This window comes from Lissotriton vulgaris, chromosome 3_1 (genome assembly GCF_964263255.1).
Source record: "Lissotriton vulgaris chromosome 3_1, aLisVul1.2, whole genome shotgun sequence".
NCBI classification, from domain to species: domain Eukaryota; kingdom Metazoa; phylum Chordata; class Amphibia; order Caudata; family Salamandridae; genus Lissotriton; species Lissotriton vulgaris.
In genome coordinates this window covers 243,647,850-243,674,769 of record NC_141689.1, presented here as the reverse complement: position 1 = coordinate 243,674,769, position 26,920 = coordinate 243,647,850, and the positions used below count along the sequence as shown (strand labels likewise).

The window sequence follows — 26,920 nt, the reverse complement described above, 5'->3', positions numbered from 1 at the left end:
GAAGAGGAAGCTTCAAAGGCTTCCCCAGGCCATTTGCTGCTCTCAGCAACTGGTCCCCATTGGTTCTGACACCCCACTTTGGGCAGGAGAACCAGCAGGAAAAACAAGTGAGGAAGAGAGGTGTGCCCACCTCTGCCAACTTCAGTCCTCAGGTGGTGGAGGCGAGGTGAAGCACAACTCTCAGACCACGCCATCCTGAAGATGGGGGGGGGGAACTCAGCCAACCAGGGACAGACTCATTCCCCCTCCCGCTAGTGTGGCATAATAGGGGTGTACCCACCCCAGGGAAGGGACCCATTGGTCCCTGCCTTCTACCTACCTCTAACGGCCCTTAATCTAGTGTTCAGGGGCACCCCTGAACCTTGCTTCCTCCGACAAGAAACTGCAAGAAGAAGGACCGAACAGCCATGCAGTAGCTAACAAGAGGAAGTCGCCCACTGACTTGGCCCCAACCCTACCGACCTGTCTCCACCTCGAACCTGCTCCTGCGAAATCCTGGTGTGTCCTGCAGCCAGCAACCTCGAAAACCCCGGAGGACCTGCCTGTCTTCCACTCCAAAGACTTTGCCTCCCATGAACACTAGATGTGTTCATCTGCAACCTCTGGCTCCGGCTGGACACCGCGGATCTGCCCCACTCTGCACCCACCGTCCAGGGCACGAGCTCGAGTCGGCAAACAACACGAGGAGGTCACCCTGGAAAACCTGACCCGAGATCCAGTGACCCCTGACCTCCTTCAAGCCTCCAGCCGATGCCTGCAGTCTAAATCCAAAAGCCTTCCCTAACCGCGGCCAGGAGCTAGTAAGAAGATCCGACCCCAAAAGGCACCCCTGCACCAGACGCCCCACGGCCTTGGGTGGCCATCCGACGGTGTTTAACCAACACCAGCATCTCAACTTTACTCTCCAAGTGGTGGTCGCACCCAGAAGACCTTCGTCCCTGAGCCTGCAGTGTGTTTGCAAACTGGAGACTCCCCATTGAAAGCTACAGGGCTCCAGATGCCAAAACAGCACTCTTTACCCGGCCGCCCCGTGCCGCTGAGGGTTTTGTGCTGGCAGGAACTCCCATTTGTCCTGAGCTTAAGTCAAGGAACTTTGTTCCCACAACCCAGTGGCATGCTCGTCAGCAGCCACCAACCGGAGGCCTGTATCCCATACTGGATAACATTGGGCCTCAGCACTCAACACCCTGCCACCCTAGTGCTGCTAAGGGTGTACAAAGAGAGCATCCTTGACCCTGGGAACCCCTTAGTCTAACCCCAGAAACCCAGCTCCCACAACCAAATTCTTACCTCTAAACCGATAACCCTATTCTCCAGCATTGAATCTTTCATAGATTCACATGCTTGTATCTCCCCGTCGTCATGGTGAGAGTCTCCCGGTAAATGAATAACAATAGCAGTAAAAGAAAAAACTGCATAGAAACCCGTTGGAAAGTATAGCGTTTGGTACCCTATCATCATTATTATGTGGTCCAAAACTCAGCCAATCAGCTGCCGGCCCTGACATCACACTCCCCAGCAGACCTCAGATTTCCAACCGCCGTCCGAAGGAGTCTCCCTGAGCCTTGCTCAGTTTGTTCCTTGGTGACCTTTTGAACTTTCAGGCTACAGTCTATTTCTTCTGGATTGAAGGTACTGTGTTTAACCTTTTGCCTCAAAATGTCTGAAGGCTCTAAAAAGAGGCTTTTCAGACTGTGCAGATGTTGTTGGAAGGCCAGATTATATTCTGAAGATCCCCACAAAGATTGTTTATATTTTCTTCATCCAAAGCATGTGCCTAAAGAGTGCAAGCACTGTAGGACCTTCTCTGCCAAGTCTTTGAAGGACAGAGAAGCTTGTTTGCTGTTGTGTGAGAGAAAGTGGCTCTGTATACACTGGACCAAAGTAAGGTATAGTGTGCACTTAGTCTACAGTCCCCAGAGGTATGGCAGAGGCTAAAGTTAGATATAACCTTACTCTCTAAAGTGGTAGCTTGGTCGAGCAGTAAGGCAGTATCAGAGGACAGTGTAATGCATTTGTTGTACACACTCAGTCAGCAAATGGTCTCACACACTAAAGAACTGAACTCAAGGTCATTGTTTTGTATACAAATATAATTGTTTTATATTAGAACCAACAGGGTATGAAAATATACTTCCTCAGAATGAGTTACTTTAGTTAAATACTTTTCAAATAGGCAATAGACTTTTTAGGTACAGTAGTTACAATTGTTGCAATAGGCAACACAATTTCAAACACAATGCAACATTGAGCGCTTGGGAATTTCTAGCTAAATGCAATTAATTACTTTATAGATTACTTTTCTAACCACAGGACTGTATCCTAGATTCAGTCCTGGGACATCTTCTGTAAACAATTAAGTAAAAGCGTTTTGGTTACAGCAGTGATTTTTAAGGAATATTATTGTTTTTTAAAAGTTGACACCTAGAAACTTTTTCACATAGAATCACCAATGTTATCCTATGGGTGAAAATTCACTTAACAGGTAGTGTTATCGTTACTTTTTCTTACTCAATCCCGGATCCAGCACTGGTGCATCTCCTGTAAAAAATTGATTGAAAGAATGCGTTTAGGTCATACAGGCGATTTTTAAGGAATATTTGTAAGTTTCAAAAATCGCCACTTAGAACCTTTTCTGGTGCAAACCAGACAGTGGATTCCTATTGAGGAAAATCGAGTTAACAGTAAGTCACGGTTTTAGTTACTTCTCAGGTTCAGTGCTGATATAGCACTGGGATCTCTCCTGATAACAGGTGAGTAAATCGGAGTTCGTTGTTCGGCTGATTTTAGATGAATATTTAAAAGTTTCAAAACTCCAAGTGAAACCAGTCAATTTTATGGAGGAAAAATGAGTTATCGGATTTTGGATAAGTACTCGACTAGCAGAGTTAAGATTCTAGGCATAGACTCGGGGGTCTCCCAGGGTCAGGTAGGTATAGTTGTTACACCCTCAGCGGCACAGGGGCCTCCGGTTGCAGAGGTTGTAGGCCCAATGTTATCCTATTGGAGTCAGGGGTCCTTTGGTTGGTGGCTGCTGGCAAGCAGGCCACGCCGCTATGGGAGCTGAGCTCCTGGTCACTTGCTCAGGGCAAATGGGGAAGTAGATTCGGACAAAGGTTGCCCTCACAGGTGCACTCGGGTGGCTGGGTGCAGGGGGCTTTTGAGCAGTCGGGCGCTCAATGTTATTCAATGGGAAAGCTGGAAGGTGAACTAAGGCTGCAAGCTCAGGGATGGAGATTCTTCAGGAGAGACAACCACTTCGAGAGGTAAGTTGGGATCTTGGAGGATAGGTAGGCACCCAGGAATTGGGCACAGGGGGCTGTGGGGCGCTGGGTGCAGGGGTGTCTTTTGATGTTGGGAAATTTTACCTGGTCGTGGTTTGAGGGGTACCTTGTTGTGAGGTTGCAGTTGTCGTCTGGATCATCGATGAAGGTCCTTGGGCACTGTATTGCAGGTCACAATCGCCGGGGGGGTCCTCCTCAGGGTCTTTGCCACTCAGGCACAGGCCGTGCTCGGCGGGTGCAGAATGTTGGATTCGCGGTTCCTGGCTGGCACCAGGGGTGTTGCTATTTGAGCAGAACCACTGCTCGTGGGAGTCCCAGTTTTGGTAGAGTCACAAGGTAGTCCTCCAATGTGAGAAAGTGGCTCTATATATACTGGACCAGAATAAGGTACAGTGTGTATAGAGTCCACTAACCCCAGAGGTATAACAGGTTAAATCCAGGTGGTAGCTTGGTCGAGCAGTAAGGCGGTACCAGAGGACAGTGTAAAGCATTTGTTGTACACACTTAGTCAGCAAAAGGTTTCACACACTCAAAGACTGATCTCCAGGCCAATGGTTTTTATATCAAAAGATATAGTTGTTTTATTTCTAGAACCAACAGGTATAAAAAATATATATACTTTTCTCAATATGAGAGGTCTCAGATGAGTACTTTGCAGAAAGGCAATAAACTTTCTAAAGACAATAGGTGCAGGGGTTGTAGTAGGCAACACAATTCTACACACAATTAAGCATTGCGCTCAATGGATTTCCTTATATAAACACAGTTGATTACTTTGTGGATTACTTTGGTAATTCCAGGACTGGCTCCTAGGTTCAATGCTGGGGTTTAAGCTGAAAACAGTTTAGCAAAAATGTTTTAGGTATTGTAGTGATTTTTCAGGACTAAAAAGCTATTTTAAAAGTTCACACTTAGAAACTTTTCAACAGGAATCTGGCAAGGTTATCCAATGGGAAAAAATTCAGGTTGCAGGTAAAGTACGATCTCATTACTTTTGTAATCCAGTACTGGTCTCCTAGGGCCATCACTGGGGTCTCAACTCAAAACAGGTAAGTAATTACGTTTCAATATTTCGTATGATTTTTAAAGAATATTTCTAGTTTTCAAAAGTAGACACTTTGAAGAAATTTCATAGAAAAGTAGACAATGGATTCCTATGGAGAAAATATTAGCTACAGGTAAACCCGGTGCAGATTACTTTTGCGGTTCAGTACTGGGCTACAAGGTACAGTACTGGCTTCTCCCCTGATCACAGGTGAGTACTTTGGAATTCAGGTGATTTTATATGAATATTTCAAATTTTCAAAAGTAGACACTTGGAAGATATTTCGAGTCAAACCAGTCAATGTTATCCAATGGCAGGTGAGTGAGTTATTGGTTTCCAGGTGAGTACTTGGCTGGTGAAGTTAGGGTTCTGGGCATAGTCAGGGTTCCCCCAAGGTCCGGTAAGTACATTTGGTTCACCCCCAGTGGCACAGGGGCGGCCGGGTGCAGAGGTAGTTAGGCCCAATGTTATCCAATGAGGGAAAGGGGCCCTCCGGTTGGTGGCTGCTCGCTAGCATGCCACGCGGCTGTGGGAGCTGGGCTCCTGGTCACTTGCTCAGGGCAAATGGGGGAAGTAGGATTGGGCATAGGTTGCACTGTCAGGGGCACTCAGGCGGCTGGGTGCAGGGTTGAGTTTGTAATGTCGACCTCCTAGCACCATATACTCTTAATGGCATCACTGCACTTACAGTGCCCAGGAATGGCCCTGGGTACTGTAGGGGCACAGGGCTCATGCACCTGTGCCCTCACCACTGGCATAGGGCACCCAGCTAGAGGGGTGACTGATGTATGCCACGGCAGTGGGTTTGTTGGCATGGCACACAGGGATGTGTGCCATGTGGACTCTTTGTTTAGTTCTGTACTTAGGCACTCAGCCTACAAAGGCAGTGCATGGGTGCCAGGGTACAGGGCCCCTAAGGGTGGCACAATAAGTGCTGCAGCCCTTAGGGGTCTCCTCTGGTCACCATGCCTAGGGTACCATTTACTAGGGGCTGGCAGGTGGCCAGAGATGGCAATTGGGTTTCAGTTTCAACACAGTTTTAAGGAAGGAACACAGGCCCTCGGTACCTGGTTGGCAGCAACCCAGAGCACACTCAGTCAAAGCACATCAGCAGTTCAGAAAAAAGTGGGGGCATACCAAGGCAAGAAAGATGGCACTTTCTCACACCTACTAAAAAGCCTTCCGGCTCCGAAAGGGACTCCCTCCAAATTCGGCCCCAGAACACACTTCGGGTCCAAAGACACCAAAGCTTACGACTCCGGCACCAAAAATGTTGGCGCCGAAACAGGCAGATGTGCTGAAAACCCAGAAAAAGCACAGTTTTGACGCTCGATCGACAAACCGGATCCGAAACAAAGTGTTGTATATTCATCCACAGACTTAGTAACTTTAAAAAGAAGGGCTGATACAGATGAGGAATATAATGAAGAAAAATAGGACCCCCTGTTGAGTTCTAGTATTTCTAGGACAGGGCAAATTGCCAAAGAGAAAAAAACTTTCCTAGGCAGTAAGTACCAAGAGCTTTACATTAATTTATTTTTGACATGATTTGGGGGATAACCCAAGCTCAGTGCAACGAATCAACAACTATTTAAATAGTTGTTGAGTTGTTGCACTGAGCTTGGGTTATCCCCACATCGTGTCAAAAATAAATTAATGTAAAGCTCTTGGTACTACCTGCCTAGGAAAGTTACAGAAGAGGAATATCACATTCTTTTGAAGAAAAGAACTGTCGGAATTAACCCTTCCCCCTCCCCCTCTGCCTCTTCCATCACCTCCTTACCCTCAGTTTCAGTCAGTTTCACCTGAACATTCACCACTACATACACCTGACAACCAGGATGATGGGGATGATAATCGGCCACTACAAGACCCATGGGACGATTACAACACCAATTCGCCCACAGGCAATGAACCCGACTTGTACCCTAACCAGTCCTCTCCCCCAGATGACCGTGTAGGCTACATTGAATTACTGGTAGAGCTGCCACCTATCATGGGGTGCAGCTACATAAAGAATCCTTAAAAGAGGATTTACTCTGTAAAACCGTCAGTGCCACGCAGAAGTCATCACACACACTGCCCATGCTCAAAGGTATGATCAGGCATGTAGTTGACCTCTTTAATGACCCGGTTAGAGCTCGTATTCTTACCCCTGGAGTAGACAAGAAGTACAAGCCAGCACAATTGGATCCAGTATATGTAAGGGGACAGTTGCCACTAAACTTTCTGGTTGTGTCCAATGCAAGGTAAAGAGCCAACTCCCAAACAGGAGATTCTCCACCTCCTGGTAAAGAATCCAAACTTATTGATGCTTCTGGTAAAAGGGTGGCCTCTCAGACAGCGAACCTCTGGCGTGTCTCCAACACTCAGGCATTGCTAGCACAGTATGTCCGTGCACACTGGGACGAGATGGAGCAATTGATACAATATTTGCCCCCAGGAACACAGATCTAAAGCACAAGACCTGGTGCTTGAAGGACAACTTATTTCTAACAACGCAATAAGATGTTTCCTAGATGCTGCAGACACTGCTGCTAGAGCTATAAACACCAGTGTCCTTTTAAGGAGGCATTCCTGTCTTCGCATATCTGGCTTCAAACCCGAGGTTCAAACCTCCATATTAAATACACCCTTTGATAAGGAACATCTATGGCTCAAGAAATCTTAGAGTTTGGTTACTTGAACCTTCCACCAGAATGTATAACTGCTATTAGGGAGGCTAGAAGACCTACTACAAGGGCCTGCTATGCAGCTAAGGGGAAGCGATTTGTTGTTACACTTGCAACAGTCTGCGTTTGCTTAAACCTCCATCAGACTACACCTAGCGGCAATAGCTGCATATCTACAAAATAGAACACATTTGTTGTTTAGAGTACCATTGACCAAAGCCTTCATGGAAGGACTAAAAAGAGTCATACCACCTAAACTGCCACCTGCTACAGGGTGGAATCTAAACCTAGTCCTCACAAGATTAATTGGTACACCTTTTGAGCCCATGCACAAATACGAACCCCAGTTCCTCTCCTGGAAAACCGCTTTCCTCATTGCAATCACTTCATTAAGGAGAGTGAGTAAAATACAGGCATTAACCATACAAGAACCATTTTTCAAACTGCACAGAGACAAAGTGGTTCTTCGTAATAATCCTAATTTTTTACCTAAGGTAGTATCTGCATTTCACATAAATCAGTCGGTAGAATTGCCTGTATTCTTCTCTCAACCTAATTCAGTGGCAGATCGAGCTTTACACACCTTAAATGTTACAAGAGCACTGTTGTTCTTTATTGAAAGGACACAATCTTTTCGTAAAACAAAACAACTCTTGTTTCTTTTGCGCCACCACACAGGGCAATCCAATTTCCAAATCAGTTATTGCAAGGTGGATTGTTAAGTGCATTCAAACCTGCTATGCGAAAGCAAAGGGAACTCCAACTATACCCCCTAGGGCACATTCCACTCTCAAGCTAGGGGCCCCTATGGCTTTTTGGGAAACATTCCCATAGTTGACATTTGCAAAGCTGCAACATGGACTACACCACACACATTCACTAAACACTACTGTGTAGATGTTAGAGAGACAACAAGCCAATGTGGGTCAAACAGTACTTAAGACACTATTTCAGACCACTCCAACAGCTACAGGTTTGCCACCTCTTTGAGAGGATACTGCTATATAATCTCTTCACAGAATGTGATCTACAGCTCACATGCCTCGAACGGATAATGTTACTTACCCAGTAAGCATATGTTCTTGGCATGTGGAGCTGTAGATTCACATGCGCCCAACCACCTCCCCGGATACCTGTATCCGCTGTAGTTCTCTATTTAATTTACATACATACTCTTGGACATCTCTATTCTTTACTACTACTCCATTCTCACCCTCTCCGGCAAGCAATCTAACAATGGAGTCGATGCCCATGCGCACTATCGCCGCAAGGAGGAGTCACCTACCTCGTGACTGGAAAGACTTCTTCGAAGAAAACAAAGTGCAAACATCCGGACCCAACACTAGATGGCGAGCTTTGCACAGCATGATAATCTACAGTTCTCCATGCCAAGAACAGATGCTTACTGGGTAAGTAACATTATCCTTTCTAAAACTGCTAGGGGAATGCGTGCATGGTTGTGACTATTTAATAGTAGATTTACAATGGAAATGCTCTTGGAGGAAATATTTGAGTTTTGGTAAATTACCTATTTGAGTATACATTGTTTTACAATGGTTTTGTTGTCTCTTTAGAGACCCCACCACCTGGATACATCAGTGAAGATGGCGAAGCCAGTGATCAGCAGCTTAACCAGAGTATGGACACAGGTATTGTGCTGAATTTTAATCTGTGTAATTGAAAGGAAGTAGTATTCTGATCTTCAGTCCTGATTTGTATATTTGCTAGCAATAATATTTAGATATTTGGATTTAAAACTACCCTGTTACAGCTCATGGTGCTGTCCCACATTCCTGCACTTAAGGATATTGAGTATGCAGTGAAGTAACTGATAGAAAATGGTTAATGCTCAGTAGTTTGACAGCCTGTCTTCATATTGTGAGCAATTTGTGTCCCATTATTTAGTGCACATGAATGTTCAGGTTTATTTTGGCTGGGACTGTAATTTTTCATAGCTTCTACCCAATTGTTTGTGAAGTGTATAGGAAAGATAGAATATTTATACAGTACCTTCCTTTAAAGTGCAGTAAACTATAATTGAATTGTTAAGGAAGCTAGCTACCAGTTGTTTGTTTGGTAAGATGCAGGTAATAGTGACTCATGGGTTACATTGTTTTCATTTTGTTAATAGTCCTAATCATTAGAATAATTCCCTGCAGCGTGTGTGAACCGAAAAACACTTTGAATCCATAATTGCCCATATAACAGTGCGCTCAGGGTGCTAATGCCATATGCTCAAAGGGGGTGAAGCACCCTTCAGAAGCCTATCTAAACAAATGTATTTCCTAATTGTAGACGGTAAAATGCTCATGGTTCCATATACATTTTTCAACCGGAGGTCTTTCCATATACTCCACTGTGTAAAACAGTTATTTTCTGGACATAGGACTCATTTTTCTGTCATAATGCTTACACATTTCAGGACTTACTCATCATGTGGCAGAAAAAAGGCAGCTTCAGAGCCACACAAAGTTTGTGTGGTATGTACCATTCAACCATAGAATGTGAATACTGCTTAAAAATGTCCAATTGGGCTTTAAGATGGCATCTGGCTCAGACTTAGTTTTAAGACATTATTGCAAAGGAAGTGGAGCTATGAAACGTTATGAAGCCAGACTCCACACCCTCCTACACAGCAAAAAGATTTCTCAAGAAGAACATCTAAGGCAAAAAGGAGAACAAATGACAGGAGGAGTCCTCTTCAGTATCATTCTGTATGACTCTTTTTGCTTAAACAATGTCGCTGTCAAAAGCCATTTCTCCAACGGTTTCACCATCCAGGCCAAGGATAGTCATCGATAAGACTTTGCAACTCCGTGACAGTCTGTCAAAGCTCTCAAAACCTACAGACAATTCTTTGATGAGAATTCCATCACCATCAACATCAATGTGTTCGAGGCTCAAATTACTATTGGTGCCTTTATCAATGTCAAAAAAGCGCTGTTTGACATCAAGATCATCCTACTCAACCTCAACAATCCAGGGATTTTTCCACCTCTCCTACACAATACATTAATTCAGTTCAATTCAGTCCTTGCATTCACGCAGAGTGAACTGTCTTTTAGTGACACTAATACATTGATCATCTGTATTTCCACAAATAGGCTGATAAATCTCTGAAGAGGACACCCCACTGTAAACTCCGCTTGCCCCTCTTGACTTGCCTCCTCTGCAATCAGTTACTACATTTCCACCTATCAATGCCGCAACAAACGTGCATTAGCAAAGACAGTATACGTTGCCATTGGAAACTACTGCCTTTGCCAGTGATTTTTAGCAATGCTGTACAGCATTCCCGATGTTGTGTAGTATGGCCAAAGTGTATACAAAACATTTCCAGTCAGTTTGATCTGTAAATAAGCAGAATAAAGTGAAAGCAGTCACTCCAAATTTGCAAAAGAAGTTCAAACCCTCTCAACAGGATCACTCATTTCTGAAATCTTAGCCTATGCCAGACTTTGCGAGTGTCACCTCGGACAGAAAGCACAGAGGATCGACAGCATAGAACACTGTGCTGCCTGTTAGAAGTCTAAAGAATGTATATAACGGCGAGAAAAATGTGAAACATCATTAAATATACGTGTTACAGCTGTCTTTGGTCATAATTACAGGAAAATATGTAAAGGATTGAGATTGTTCATATATGAGTTTCTGAAACACAGGCAACAAATTTTTGTAAAGTAGATTGTGTTTTTTGTTCTCCCATCACCTTTGGACATGTACTGACAAGGTTATGAGACTCCATATGTTCTTCATGTTCTTTCAGGTTCTTTCAGGTTTGCACAGTGAATTTTCAACAACCAGAGTTGGGGGGGGGGGGGGAGGGGGGAAGCCTTAGTCCATGCTTTTTTCTCAACTACGCTAGCCGGAGACCAAAGCCCACTGATTGAGTCCTCGAATGCCAGAGCCCATGTGTTCTCCCCAGTGCTTGTATCCCTTTGCATCAACATCTTGAGCACTAGAGAATGCAGATCCTCACAGGCTAATGGGATAGACAGCCTGTGGACTGTGGGCTTCAGCGGACCGGAAAAACAAGCGGGGAGACCAGATATAGTGAGCTATGGCTAGCTGGTTTTATTTCCTCCAAGTACAAGAGGTGAAATGCAGGCTCTGGGGTAGGGGAAACTCTCTCTTACTCTGTTCAGCCCCTTTCCTATGTTCGGTTTTGAACCTATATGGTTGGAGGGAAAGGAACCACCTGAGGACGTGATCATTGTGGCCCCGATTGTGGGCCATCCATTCCAGGGGGGCATGGTCCGTTTATAAAACAAATTCATGTCCCTCGAGGTAATAGCGGAGACTGTCCACTGCCCAATCTATTGCCAGGGCCTCTTTCTCGACACAGGCATAGTTCATTTCCCTAGGGTAGAGTTTTCTGCTTGGGTACAATATAGGTCGTTCGTTCCCTTGTGGGTCTTTCTCGGACAAGACAGCCCCCAACCCTTGGTCGGATGCATCGGTTTGTAAGATGAAAGGTTGGGTATAGTCTGGACTAACAAGGACGGGTCTGGACACTAGGGTCTGTTTCAGTTGCTCAAACGCTCGTAACAGAAGAGAGGGATGGCGTAGTTCCTCCTCAGTTTTGGTTGTCTTCTTCATTAAATTAGTCAAGGGAACAGCAGTTTGAGAAAAGTTAGGTATGAACCGTCTGTAGTAGCCCAGAAGCCCGAGAAAGGCCTTGAGTTCTTTCTTGGTTTGCGGGAAAGGGATAGACTGAATGGCCTTTATTTTGTTGTCTTGTGGACGGATGAGGTCTTCGCACAAGAGATAACCCAAATATTTGACGCTTTGAGCGGCTAGTGTCGTTTTGGCTGGGTTAATGGTGAAGCCGCTGTTTCCCAGAGAGGACACAACCGCATGGAGATGGCACAAATGTTGTTCCCAGGTCTCACTATGTATTACTATGTCGTCCAAATATGCCCCCGCACTTGGGAATGGGGTTGTAGGACCTTATTCATGGCCCTCTGAAAAGTTGCTGGTGCTCCGTGGAGCCCAAAAGGCATCACACGGAACTGAAACAAGCCATCAGGTGTAGAGAAAGCAGTTTTTCTTTTATCATCCTCTCTAAGGGGTATCTGCCAGTACCCCTTGCATAAATCAAGAGTGCTTATGTACTTTGCTGGGCCTATCCGTTCCACCATCTCATCCACCCGCGGGAGGGGATAGGCATCAAATCGGGAAACCTTGTTTACCTCACGAAAATCTATACAGAACCGAGCCGTCAGGCTTGGGGACCAAGACTATCGGCGAGTTCTAACTACTGACCGACGGCTCGATAATGCCGATTTGCAGCATTTGTTCTGTCTCCTTTTTTATGATGGCTCGGTGGGCCTTCAGGACACGATAGGGCCGTTGTCTTACTGTTACTCCGGGATCAGTCTGAATGGCGTGTTCCACTATGTTGGTGTGTCCGGGAAGGGAGGAGAAGACATTCTGTACATGGGACAAAACTCGTCTCAGATCCTGTTTTAATATGATAGGCAGGACCGGGTCTAGGCATCCCTCAAAGGGTAGATTGGTAACAACTTGGTTACCCGACAGGACGGGGCGGGGACCCTCCCATTTCTTCAGGAGGTTGATGTGGTATATCTGGCGGACCCCTCGAGCAGTTTCAGTCTCTATTTCATAGGTAACAGGAGTCACCTGTCGGATGACGGAGAACGGGCCGTGCCACTGACCTAAGAGTTTGTGATCCAAGGATGGCAGGAGCAACAGCACCAAATCTCCTGCCACACAGGAGCGATTCTTGGCTCCTTTGTCATACTGTTGTTTCTGTGTATTTTGGGCGTTTTCCAGATTCTGCCGCACAATGTCTCTGATTTGGGCTAGGTGGGTTTTCAGATTGTCGACATACTCGGGTAAGGGTCTGGTTCGATCGGGTTCTGCTTCCCAGGCTTCGCAAGCCATATCCAACAATGTTCGTGGAGGTCTCCCATACAGTAACTCGTACGGTGACTAACCGGTGCTGCTTTGGGTTTTACACCGGATGGCGAATAGAGCAAGAGGTAACATCTCTTCCCACCTCCTGCTTTCCAAACCTAACAATTTTTTAAGGGTGGCTTTCAACGTGGCGTTGTAGCAGTCCACCAACCCATCGGTTTGTGGGTGGTACGCGGAGGTTCTTATTTGTTTAATGCCCAACTGAGAGCATACCTGGCGCATCAGGGAGGATACGAAAGGGGTCCCTTGATCCGTTAAGATCTCCCGGGGAAACCCAACACGAGCAAAGATAGACACCAGTTCTTTCGCTATGTTTTGGGTGGTTGGTTGTTTTAGGGCGACAGCCTCCGGGAAGCGCGTAGCATAATCGACCAAGACTAAAGCGTATCTACAGCCGCTCCTAGAAGGCAACATAGGACCTATAAGGTCCATCCCTAATGGACTAAAGGGGACGTCGATAAGAGGAAGAGGACGGAGGGGTACCTTAGGCGGTCGGTAACGGCTGTTCTTTTGGCAGATGGAGCATTCTTTACAGTACCGTTTGATTTGGTTATATACTCCGGGCCAGTAGAATTTCTCAAGGATTGCCTGTCCTGTCTTTTCTTCCCCAAAATGTCCACCCAAGAGATGGCTATGGGCCAAAAACAACACTTTGTCCCGAAACGGACCTGGGATGATTAGTTGTGGGTTTTGGTGAGGCCCGGCCTTCCGGTATAACAGTCCTTTAGAACGAAAGAAGTAAGGACCTACATGTAACGGGTCCTCGTTGTCTAGGGCCCGTTCCCAGGCGTCCTGCAGTACGGGATCTTCCTGCTGTGCTGCGCGAAATTCGCGATCTGTTTCCCAGGGATGTAGTTCTTCTTGTACGGGGTATGCTTCAACATGACCTCTTCTTTCCTTTTGGTTTTTGGATTTGAAGGGTTTAGGCGAGGAGACTCTTGAGGGTTGGTTTTGTGCAAACGGTGCTTCCTTCCACCATTTTTCCAGGGAGCACGTAGTATCGTGCAGAAGGAGGGGGAGACCACTATAGTCGCTACCCAGTATTGCTTGCTCTGGCAGGTTTGGTATCAGTCCCACATTTAGCAGACTTCCTTGGTCGGTAGTATTCTGTACTTTCACTCGGGCGGTGGGGTAGCTTTTGGTGTCTCTATGCACACATTTGATGGCCACAGTCCCCGTGATGGGGCCAACAGAATTCGGCATGTCCTGGGGACGTAAGACGCTGTGTCTACATCCGGTGTCAGCTAGTGCCATCAGGGGATGGTCGTTGATCTTTACAGGACATCTAAACGGTGGCGGAGTTGCTTCTGACGTGAGACATACATTATTCCGGGATACAGCCACTTCCATGGGTTCCTCCTTTTGTGGACAATGACGAGCGATATGACCAAAACCTCCACAATGGTAACATTGAGGTCCGGGTGGGTTTGGTCTAGGCATTATGGGATACGGTACAAAAGGGACTGGATCTGGCTTTCTGGGGACTGGGGTTCTTTGGGGCTGGAGGTGACTACCATGTGGCCCCCGAGGAAGATGTTCGTCCTTTACTTTCTGTACTTCCTGGGCTTTACTGTATGCGCTGGCTATTTCCACAGCTCTGTCCAGGGTTAAGTGGGCATGTTGTCGTACCCACTTTTGGATGGCCGGATGAAGTGAAGCGAGGAATTGTTCGAGATTGATTTTAGCAATTATGTCCTCTTTGGTGGACGTGGCGGGTTTCAACCAATGGGTTGTTATGTTATGTTATGTTATATATTTATTTGTATAGCGCACGGCTACTCAGAGTGTCCCGGCGCTTTATCTAGGCAGCTCAGCAATTAAAAAACATAACATAGGACTGAGAAATAAGAAGAGAAAAACACCCTAGAGGTTAAAAAGCCAGATCTTAAGGCTCTTCCTAAACAGGAACAAATTGGCAGTACTACGTAGGGCCAGAGGTAAGGAATTCCACAACTGGGGGGCCCTGAGACTAAAGGAGCGACCCCCAGTGCGAGCCTTCCTCACTCGAGGGATCACGGCCGTGAACAAAGATTCTGACCGAAGTGACCGGGCTGGGCGATAGAAGGCAAGCCTTCGCTGCAGGTACCTTGCTCCCGAGCCGTAAAGTGCTTTATGCACCAGAGTCAGAGTTTTAAACATAGGTCGTGGATACGGTAGGACAGGGCCCGCTGGGTTTCTTGCCGTCCATCTCGGACTTGTCGTAGGCGTACCCTGTAGGAGTCCTCATCTATCCCTAAGCGTTCTAGTATGCAGGCCTTAATGTCAGCGTACGGGGTTTGCCCTTGTATGTTGGCCTGTTGATAGGCTGACTGTAATTCTCCGGTCAACAGAGGTCCAAAGTAGTGTCCCCAGCGATCGACTGGCCAATTCGCTGCCTGTGCCAGACGTTCGAAGTTCGTAAAAAAGAAGTCGGGATCCTCGCCGTCACGTATTTCTGTAGGGGAGCCACGGGTCTCTGTTGTTCCATTACATCCATGAGTTTTCCAAGTGCCTGGTCTTGGGCTGTGCCTTGTCCCTTCAGTACTTCGTGTAGTTGTCCACAATCATCCTCAGCGTTTTTCATGAATCGTTCCATCATTTGTCCAAGTTGTTCTTGGCATTCCGCCAGCTTCTTGACAGCGGCCTCCATGCCTCCGGGGGATCCCACTTCTGACACCACCTGTGGACTGTGGGCTTCAGCGGACCGGAATAACAAACGGGGAGGCCAGATATAGTGAGCTATGGCTAGCTGGTTTTATTTCCTCCAAGTACAAGAGGTGATATGCAGTCTCTGGGGTAGGGGAAACTTTCTCCTCGATGGTGTCCGGAATGAGTAGCACGTCAGACAGAAGAGTACTGTGGGTCGCTTCACTCTGCTGGGCTGAGGTCATCAGGACGATGCTCTCTCTGCTGGGCTAGAACTACAAATTCATGCTAATAGGGTGGTGCTGCGCACCAACCCCAAGTTCATGCCAAAGGTAATCTCACAGTTCCACATTAATCAAAACGTAGAACTACCAGTTTTCTTTCCAAACCCTGACACAGTGGCAGACAGAGCACTGCACACCTTAGATGTCAAAAGAGCTCTCCTGTATTACATCGACAGGACAAAAGACTTTCGAAAGACTAAACAACTGTTTGTTGCCTTCTCTCCACAACATAAAGGCAACCCTATTTCCAAATCAGGTATAGCCAGGTGGATACTTAAATGCATTCAAATCTGTTATCAAAAGGCTAAACGCACTTTAACAGTTCCCCCAAGAGCGCATTCCACACGCAAGCTAGTGGCATCCATGGCTTTCCTAGGTAACATTCCTCTAGAGGATATATGTAGAGCACCACATGGACCACCATACATACATTTACCAAACACTACTGCGTAGATGTGCACTCCAAGCAGCAAGCTGCTGTAGGACAGGCTGTTCTCAGAACTCTTTCAGACTGCTGCAGCTGGCACGGGCAACCGCCGATAAGAAGGTAACTGCTATTTATTCTATGCACAGATATGAATTCAGCAGCCCACATGCCTCGAACGGAATATGCTACTTACCAGTATGCATCTGTTCTTGGCATGTAGGGCTGCTGACATTCATATCGCCCACCCTCCTCCCCGGTGCCTGTCGCAGCTGTAGCACTCAAGATAATTCCCAGGCATGGTCATCTCTTACTGTATTACACTCCATCTCTGCCACAATGGGGAAAAACAATCTGAGGATGCCCATGCGCACTGTAGTCCAGGAAAGGAGCCACCTATCTTGTGATACTTCGAAGACTCTTCCAGGACAACAATGTGCAATCATCCGGACCCAACACTAGGCGGCGATCTATGCACAGATATGAATGTCAGCAGCCCTACATGCCAAGAACAGATGCATACTGGTAAGTAGCATATTCCTTATGTGGCATTGAGTAGAGTGTAATTATGTTGCATGTAATCATGTGGCACCTAGTCGTATTTGGAGTGTATGTTGAATTCACTGCAGTATAATTATGTGGCATGAAATTATGTGGCACTGAGTGGTATTTGGAGTGTGTGTTGCATTGAGTGCAGTGTAATTATGTGGCATGAAATTATGTGGCACTGAGTGGTATTTGGAGTGTAATTTGCATTGAGTGCAGTGTAATTATGTGGCACTGAGTGGTATTTGGAGTGTATGTTGCATTGAGTGCAGTGTAATTATGTGGCGTGTAATTATGTGGCACTGAGTGGTATTTGGAGTGTGAGGGCGGTAGAGTGGTAGAATGAGGGCGGTAGAGTGGTAGAGTGAGGGCGGTAGAGTGAGGGTGGTAGAGGGCGGTCGAGTGAGGGCAGTAGAGCGGTAGAGTGAGGGCGGTAGAGTGAGGGCGGTAGAGTGAGGGCTAACATGGCGGCCAGGCTGAGGGGTGAGCAGGTTCAGCGGTAGTTTAAGTATGAGGCTGAGGGTGTCACAGAGCCCTGTTTACCCAAAATATGTCTCAGAAGTGAAATTAAATGCCAGGACAGAAGGAGTAGAGTAAAGACCGATGCCAATAAACTGAGGAAGATACTGGCAGGCATATCAGCAAAGGGGCAGGGAGTGACAGTCAGTCACCGGTGGACCACAAACAGAAAGCAACAGGAACCGAGTGCCTGACAAATACACACCGATAGCTGCAGCGAAGTGGAAGCAGTGGAAACTGACAGCTGCTTAGATAACCCCCACGAGCCTGAAAGGCACAGGGGCGCAGGCGGGCAGAGGCCACTCGACAGAGAGAGAAAAAAGATAGACGGAAAAAAAACCAAGCAGTAAAGATTTGCGGATAGGTGCGAACCTAATACATCAGAGAGAGAAGGAGAAATGCAGAGCTGCTACTAGAAAGAAAAACAAATTGAAAGAAAGATAGAGGCTGGGGAAGACAAATGGAAAGAGATATGCGATGTCAGAGGTTGGGGCTCAGATTTGCATGCAGCCACTGGAGAAGCCTGCTTGTGGGGACTGGGAGGAAGGGTGATGAGACGCAGGCCCTGCAGTCAATAATTATGGGAGGAGAGATGCTGGCCTGAGGCAGAGCGCACGCTGGGGGAAGGAGGCTGAGCTGCCTTTGATGTAGTAGAGGGGAGGGGGTGGGCTGCTTGGTTAGTGCGTGTGTCAACAGATGGAGAGTGAGAGCAATGAAGTTTGAAAGGGATGTGATCACTGAGTTCTGTAAGCACGACAAACATGCACACCCACATCCGACATGAGTTGCTTTCCATATCATTAACTTGACATGAGCTGTAGACGCAAAAGCAAGAACGCCAATGTTATGACTGTTAATATTGTAGCTATTATACATTCAGTCTGCAGGCATGCACACAGTGTTAACTGAAGTCGGTGCCATTGTGGTACTGCTGTCAGTGCCTCCTGACTTGTTTCAGCTGCATGCCAAGGCCTGGAGTCAGCTGCATTACGCACCCTGTATAGGTTTAGGACGTGATTCAAAGCTCTGGGATGCACACTGGTCAAATGCTTCTATAGTCTGTTTATAAACTCTGGGAACTGTAGCTACAAAGAATTAGTGAGTCTGTCATCAGTCTTGCCTGAGCTCTTGCATAACGATTTGGCATTCAACTACATGTTAAAAATAAGGTATGGTACAGCATCAATAAAAGTTAAATAGAGGTATATGGGAAGTTGTGGTGCAGTAATTTTTTGCAGTTTTATATAAGCGTGAACTCGGCCCAAAATTATTGGTGAGCATTACATGAGCACCAGTTATTACACAAAGGCAGCAGCTCTTGCCGTTACGCTACTTCGGTTCCCCTTCAGTGTGCTTGGGGCAGGGGAGCCAGAAGGTCACTCACTTATGTGTTAGTTGCAGAAGGTTCCTCGCTGGACCCTGAATCTGACTGGGACTGGCCTGAGGCAGAGCGCACGCTGGGGGAAGGAGGCTGGGCTGCCTTTGATGTGGGCTGCCTGGTTAGTGCGTGTGTCAAGGTACTGCTGGTAGGTTAAATCATATCCCCTTCTCTGGAGCGCTTGTTGAACTGGCTTGTCAGACGACACTAGCATCGATGACCGCTGCTCTTGGGCCTCCAACGTTTGCTTAAGCTACACTGCGCACGTCTGGATTTCAGCCCCAGTGTTGCCGCTTAGTACAAGGTAGTACTCCGGACAAGCGCGCGGAACAGCTGTTATTTAATTGGGGTCACGAGATGCTCTGATCTGTGCGAGGAGGAGGAGCCCTCCCTGCCTGCCAGCGGCTGCGAGTAATGCCTCGAGGCACTGAGTATGCAAGCAGCATTTGTTTATTTAATTTAACATTTGCATTACAAAAGTTTTACAGAAACCACATTGATTGCACATGGAGATGCGAGGAAGGGGTGTTGGAGATAAATTTAAATTAAATTAAAAACGAAGTATAAGTAAGGTGTGCCAGTTTAAACAAGGAAGAGGGAAAGATAATTAGGGGAGAGAGAGAGGGGAACAGATGGCCGTGAAGCAGGGGGCGGGGCAGCGGAACCCTTTGAAGTCACGGCCTGCGGCCGTGAATAAGTGACGGCGGGGGCGGGGAGCGGGCAGCGTAAGCCTTCGATTGCTGCTGACAGGGGGAAGCCTGTGGGGAAATGCAAGCTCGTGCACGAAGGAGCTTGTGGTCTCGTGATTTCACGTGAACTGTTGAGAATCCGGATCGTAAAAAGTCAGCTTTTGGGTTGACAACAATAGGTTCGAGTGAACTCGACCTAAAAAGGGAAGAGGCAGACGTAATAACAACAACCGCTCCTCTTCCACTCCCAAACAGTGACTTCCCTCTGCCTCCCCTACAGCATTCCACTCCTGTGGGGGGCAGACTTTCACAGTTCCTACCTGTCTGGAACTCCATCAGAACAGACAGGTGGGTAAGACAAATTATCCAACATGGTTACTGCCTAGAACTCACAGCAACCCCCCCAAACATACCACCCAGGCAGCGTCCAATGTCCACAGACTATATAACTCTGCTTCAACAGGAAATTCTAGCACTTCTACAAAAAGATGCTATTCAAGTAGTTCCTTTAGAGGAACGAGGAACAAGAGTTTACACCCTGTACTTCCTAATTCCTAAAAAGGACGAGACATTAAGACCAGTTTTCGACCTCAGGCCCCTCAACCACTACATGCAATCGGATCATTTTCACATGATCACTTTACAACAAGTACTCCCATTACTACAACAGGGAGATTTTCTGTCCACACTAGACCTAAAGGACGCCTACTTTCACAGTCCTATACATCCTGCGCACAGGAAGTATCTAAGGTTTGTCATTCAAGTACAAATACAAAACAAAACTGTTCTAGTCCGGACGGACAATATGACAGCCATGTATTATATACAAAAACAGGGGGGACACACTCTCTGCAACTGTCCCAGCTTGCACAGAACATTTGGAGATGGGCTATTCCTCAAAACATACACCTGACAGTAGAACACCTTCCAGGAATTCACAATCAGATAGCAGACCTGTTGAGTCGTCAGTCACAACAGATTCACGAATGTCAGATACACCCACAAGTTCTACAACCATTCTTCTAAATGTGGGGGCATCCACAGATAGACCTGTTTGCCACCCACGAAAATGCAAAATGCCCAACCTTCGCCGCCAGGTTCCCACACCCAGGGTCGGAGGGGAATGCAATATGGATGAACTGATCAGGCAGATTTGCGTACGCTTTTCCGCCTCTCCTACTCATTCCACTAGTAGTACGCAAGCTCAGACAACAGTCTCTCAAACTAATACTAGTGGCCCCCACATGGGCACGCCAGCCGTGGTTCACCACGCTACTGGATCTCTCACTGATTCCACATCAGAAATTACGGTTCACGCCATCCCTGTTAACACAGAACCATGGAGAAATAAGGCACCCAGAACCAAGCCAACTGAATTTGGCTATCCGGCTCCTGAAGTCCTAGAGTTAGGTTACTTAAACTTACCACCAGACTGTATGAATATCATTAAAGAAGCTAGAAGACCCACTACCAGAGCATGTTATGCTGCTAAGTGGAAAAGATTTGCAATATACTGTAACAACAATCACATTGATCCACTGGATGTTTCCATCCAAAATATAATTTGCTTCCTTCTACACCTATAAAGGTCCAATTTGGCTTATTCTTCCTTACGCCTGCATCTAGCAGCAATTGCAGCCTATTTACAAAAAAGACAACATCTATCTCTCTTTAGAGTACCGGCAATACAAGCATTTATGGAAGGATTAAAACGAATAATCCCACCTAGGTTACCAGCTGCTCCAGTATGGAACCTAAATGCGGTCCTTACAAGACTCCTGGGCCCCCCTTTTGAGCCTTTACATAAGTGTGAACTGCAATTTATAACATGGAAAACGGCCTTCCTTGTTGCCATCACCTCTCGCAGAAGAGTTAGTGAAATACAAGCATTCACAATAGAAGAACCATTTTTTCAAATACATCCTAACAAAGTGGTTCTTAGACCCAATCCTAAATTCCTGCCAAAAGTGATTACTCCTTTTCACCTAAACCAATCAGTAGAGTTACCAGTGTTTTTTCAAAAACCGGACTCTGTTGCAGAAAGGGCTTTACACACCTTGGATGTTAAAAGAGCTCTACTGTATTACACAGACAGGACCAAATCCTTCAGAAAGACAAAACAACTATTTGCATCTTTCTCTCCCCCACACAAAGGCAATCCCATCTCTAAAGGAGGAATTGCCAGATGGATTGTAAAGTGTATTCAAATATCCTATCAAAAAGCTAAACGTACACTAACAGTTCCTCCTAGAGCATACTCCACTCGCAAACTAGGAGCCTCTATGGCTTTCTTAGGAAACATACCACTAGAGGACATATGCACGCCAGCAACATGGTCTACAATACACACCTTCACTAAACACTATTGGGTTGATGTGCGAGCCAAGCAGCAAGCTCCAGTGGGCCAAGCTGTCCTTAAAACACTATTTCAGTATGTTGCAACGGATGCAAGCGACCACAGCTAGGGGAGACACTGCTGCACAATCATTACTAAGTGTAGGATCTGCAGCTCATATGCCTCAAACGGAAAATGCGATTTACCAGTATGCATCTGTTCTTGGCATGTAGAGCTGCAGAGTCCTACACGCCCTCCCGCCTCCCCGGGACTTGTGTCCGTTCCAGTACTCATCTTAATTAGATGCACACGCATGGACATCTTTTCCCTTTACTTCTACTAACTCCATCATTTCCCATCATGGCGAAAAACAAATTGAGGATGGAGGCGATGACAATGCGCAGTATTGTCAAAGGGAGGAGTCACCTATCTTGTGACTACAAATACTTCTTCCAAGAAGTCAACAACCTGCAATCATCCGAGCCCAACACCAGGTGGCGATCTATTGCTAAGTGTAGGACTCTGCAGCTCTACATGCCAAGAACAGATGCATACTGGTAAGTAGCATTTTCCTTTTCTGTAGTTTCAGTAATCTAATCTATCCGATGAGTGGCTTGTTAGTATGGGTTTATGTTTTAACAAATAATTACTAAAGGGAAATTCAGCTGAAATACAGAAATATGATGTTTCTTCATGCAGAGACTAAGTATGCTCTTTTGAAATTCATTCGTCCTCTGCAGTTTGTGTTTAATGATAAAACTAAAATCATGGCTACGGTTGGGTGTTATACAAATGCTCTTTTATGAACATCTGCCTTTTTTTGCTTTACAGCCACTGAAGACCTCTTTGACAAAATAACATTTAATTTGAAAGAGATGTTAAATTGTGGTGTAGTTTTCTTATAGCCATGTCTATTAGTTGAGTTACTAAGTAACATTGTTTCTTTTTTCCGCAACAGGGTCTCCAGCAGAACTGTCTCCGAGTACTCTGTCTCCTGTCAATCATAGCCTGGGTGAGAGTCAGTTACTCTACAGTTTTATTTGTACTGTTTTCATAGTCCTACTTTGTGTAGAGACGTAATGGTATGTTGTGAAATGTCAGAATGATATCGGTACGTTGAGGTTCTTAACCTCACACAGTTAGTTCCTTGATTAGATCAGGATAGTTCTGTGCTTATTTTGTCCTTCCTCTGCATCAGACTGCTTCATTCTGGGATGCTTGTATACAGAAATATAGCCAAATTAGTCATTTAATGTCCTTGACTAGAGAAAAATGAGGTAATTGCTATATGTAGAAAAACTGTAGTAACTCTTGCAGGTAATATAGCTGTCACAGAGCTGAGGAAGAAAAAAAGGCAGCTACAAAAAGGACTTTGTTAAAGAAGTGGCACAGTATGATTTATATTTTTTGTAAATAATCCCCCACCACTGCCACCCAACTCTTTAAAAAAAATAATAATAATAATAATATCTTTATCATTGTTCCTGAAATAGTATTAGGTTGGTACGGTAGTGGATGTCAATTAATAATTATACACCATGAATTGTCTTGGCTTTTGCAAAATGTATGCAACGTTCTACTTTAAAAAAGATGCTCTGCATACTCCTGCAATCTGGTGTTGGGTTGCACTGCAAAGTTTCCTTTGAAACTGAAAGCTCCATTTCGAAGTCACCTGTGATTACCACTGCTGTTCACCCTCCCTTACTTCAATGCAGTAATTTAATTCCTTTTTACCTGGTGGTAGTGCTAAAATCGCACCCTCAGGGACATGGCATGTGAGATTCTTCCTGAACTACCTTTGTGTTGCCATCGCTCAAGAGGACTAAAATGAACGAGGCGCAGCTTTCAGGTTCTATTTTCTGTCTTAGACATCACTTACCCGATTGCTTGTACAATGGGCATCATTGTATTTATCAGGCCTAGATGTGATTAACCAAATTTTCCGAGTACTTTTAGACATCATTAATTGATATGCCCTTTGATTGGCCCTGATTTTTTTGGGCAAAAAGCTAATGTGAGTGTGGAGCATTTCAAAGCTAGCTGACCTAAGACTCACTCTTTAGGATTACTGTCCCCGGCCCACCAATTCCACCAACCATATATGAAGTATGCGAAGCTCAGAGGCTCCTCTAAGGGCATTGCTTTCCAGCAGCAGCGGCTGTCGCAGTCCATCCAGCAACCAGCATATACTTGTTGTGGCCCTTGAGGGAGAGGTAGTACCATATATCAAGGGCAGCAGCAGCTGCACTATTCATCTTCATCTCCAGTCAACACTTCAAATATTCTTTAGTTTACCCTCATACAGACATCTAGGGCCGCAAGCGGTCGAGTACGACATTGCCTCCCCTACTGGTATTCACTCACTATAGTCTAAGTCTTCAAGATTCCCTTTCTGGACACCCCTCTTCATGTACCCTCCTCCCCCCCCTTTTGCACCCAGATGATGACAAACCGTGCCAGAATCCTTTTTTAAAGAAGTGTTGTTGTTCATCAAGGGAGTTATAAAGCTTGTTTCCAAGATATGGAGCATGAACTTGACTATATCCTGACCCCAGGAAGGATTAAGCATCAAGACAGATCCTAGACCTTCAGACTACTCCGTTATTTTTTTCAAGTAAAGGAAGTTCAAAGTGAAGACTCATGCAAGTTATGCTAGCCTTGTACCATAAGGTTTTAATGGTATCCGGACCTGGAGCACTCTATCGTTCATGTATCAGTCCTGCTATTGAAAGTATCTAAACTTTGTGGTGGAGTCAGACCACTTCAATTCATTGTTGTGCCTTTTGACCTTTCTTTTGGCCCCTCCATTCTTCACAAAGATAATGTTGCAATGGTCGTTGCCCTTCTTCACAGGTCAGGAATACATGTATTTCCGTACCTTGACAACAATTTGTTGAATGCAATCTTGCTTCAGCTAGTCTTTGACCACCTGCACAAGACTATGCCATTTTTGTCCATTCAGATTTTCCTTCAAGTTTAATAGTCTACCATCCCTGAGGCTGCCCTTTACTGGAACCATCTTGGACACTAGTTTCTTAACTTCTTTCCACCTCCTCCATGGGTACAGGACACTCAGGCTATTATCCTGGTGTTTTTCAGGTGTGATCCCCATAAGTTTGGTTTTCTTGATCCATCTGGTTTTTAATTTCTTCCCAGCAAAGACTATTCAATGAGCCAAGCTCGGATGAGCGAGACTTTTGACATAACTTCTCAAAGCCATTCATGCCCCCGAATTTCTGATTCTGGAGGCCGAATTCCATCCGAACCCGAGCTGGGGAGGCACACTTTGGTAGATTGAAAACAGCCTTGTAAGCCTTTGTCTAAGGTTCATTTGACAGGTCAGCCTCCTTGCCGCACCAGATGACTAGGCCATATGACCATGTGGGAAGAATTTGGGCTGCCATAATTTTTAAGAGGTAGTTCTGGTTCGGGCAGCCCCGTTTTTTGTACAGTAATCTATGTGTGAAGATTAACGATTGTGCTTTTAGGTCAGTTTTGTGTTCCTTGTAAGTTGAACCCCGACCCAATTTTATGTCTAGGTTTTTGTAGTAAGCTTGCTCTTCTACAGTTGCCCTTTTTACGAACCATTTGAACTTTGTTTTTTTAGGGTCCACAAGGCGTACCACCTTGGTTTTCTCTTTGTTTAGTTCCAGGTTTTCCTGGTCCAAATAAGTTGCTGAGCAGTTTATCGCTCTTTGTAATCCAGTTGGGCTTTGGCTCAACACCACAATATCGTCTGCGTATTGTAAAAAGGGAATTGGCTCTTTGGCCAAGTTAGGCGGATGACTATCAGCTGCATGCATATATTTAATGATGTCTGCGAGGAACAAGTTGAATAGGCTCGGAGCCAGGACGCAGCCTTGTTGTAGGCCTTGCTGTGTGTGAATACTGGCGTTTGCACTTCTCCCATTGCCTAATTTCACTCTTGCCCAGGTCTCACTATATAAGGCGATTATTGCGTCCAATAATTTACTTGATAACACCCATGCTTTTAATTTTTCCCAGAGGCAATCTGAGCTCACTCTGTTGAGCACTGACTTCAGGTCGACGAAACATGCATACAACCGAGTTTTCTTTTTGGCCGCTTTTTCATTTGAGTGCCAAGATAGCCAGATTTGTTGTGGTGCCCATCCCTGACCTAAAACCTGTTTGAAACCTGGGGATTATGTTCTTTTCATCCATCCAATCTTGAAGATGACCTAGGAGACATGATGCGTAGAGTTTGGCCTCTACGTCAACCAAGGATATCAATCTGTTGTTTCCAGGCTTACTGTGGTCTCCTTGTTTGAACATTGGGTGAATTATATTCTCTTTCCAGGATTTGGGGACGTTGTTCTGTCTGTAAACCTGATTAAAAAGAGGTGTGCGATATTCTGCCCTGAAATCTGGAGCGTATTTAAGAGCGCATTGGGAAGCCTGTTTGGACCAGCCTCCCCCTCTGTATTTACTTGTTTTATTATTCCTCTTAGTTGTTTGTCAATCAGGTTATTTGATTTGTTGCTACTTATCTCTTTTCCTGTGCTGCCTGAGTCTGGGTGATAATTCTATCTTCATCAACTCCTTGATTTTGAGGTAATTCTAAGGCAGTTGTTGCTATAGCTCGCTTTTCGTGATTCGGGCTGCTGTACATATTTTGCACATGTTGAATCTAGATTTCTTCTCCGATTCCTGCTTCTTGTTGCAGTCTTGAACGCTTTGTTAGATTATTTATGATGCCCCAGAATTCCCTGCTGTTCGGCAATTTACCTGCCCACAAAAGTTTTGTCCAGATTGTTTCTTTACACGCTATTTTTGCTTCCTTTAGCATTTTCTTGTAATTGTTCGGCATTTCCTTCAGTTTACCATTGTCTGTTTTCTCCACCATTCTTGCCGCCACAGCTTGTAGACACACCTCTCTTGCGACCCTTCTCTTTTGATCTCTCAGTATAATATTGAACCACTGCTCCCTCCTGGTGTCTGTTCTTCTTTGACTTCCGTAAATGGCTGGAAATTTTCGGATGAGACTGAGGCCCAGATGTTCCCAGCTTTTTACTTGCTCCTCATCTATCGGGGGCCCAATTAGGCTCATGTATTCCTTAAGTGTGTCCAGTATGGTCTTCGTGTCCAATCCTCATCATTTTAATTTCCGCAGGTTAAATTGTTCTGCGTGTTGTACTAGAGTTTATTTTTTTGGCCTGAG

The 26,920-nt window shown here is 45.6% G+C and overlaps 1 protein-coding gene across 2 annotated transcripts in view; it reads left to right on the top strand.

Moving 5' to 3' along the window:
- Nucleotides 1-26,920, top strand: part of SMAD2 (SMAD family member 2) — a 228,915-nt gene that overhangs the window by 91,338 nt on the left and 110,657 nt on the right. For both annotated transcript variants that reach the window (XM_086960358.1, XM_086960359.1), the window contains 2 exons: nucleotides 8,576-8,650; nucleotides 22,700-22,753. In XM_086960358.1, coding sequence (XP_086816484.1) covers nucleotides 8,576-8,650; nucleotides 22,700-22,753 — 129 coding nt within the window. The remainder of the gene's footprint in view (nucleotides 1-8,575; nucleotides 8,651-22,699; nucleotides 22,754-26,920) is intronic.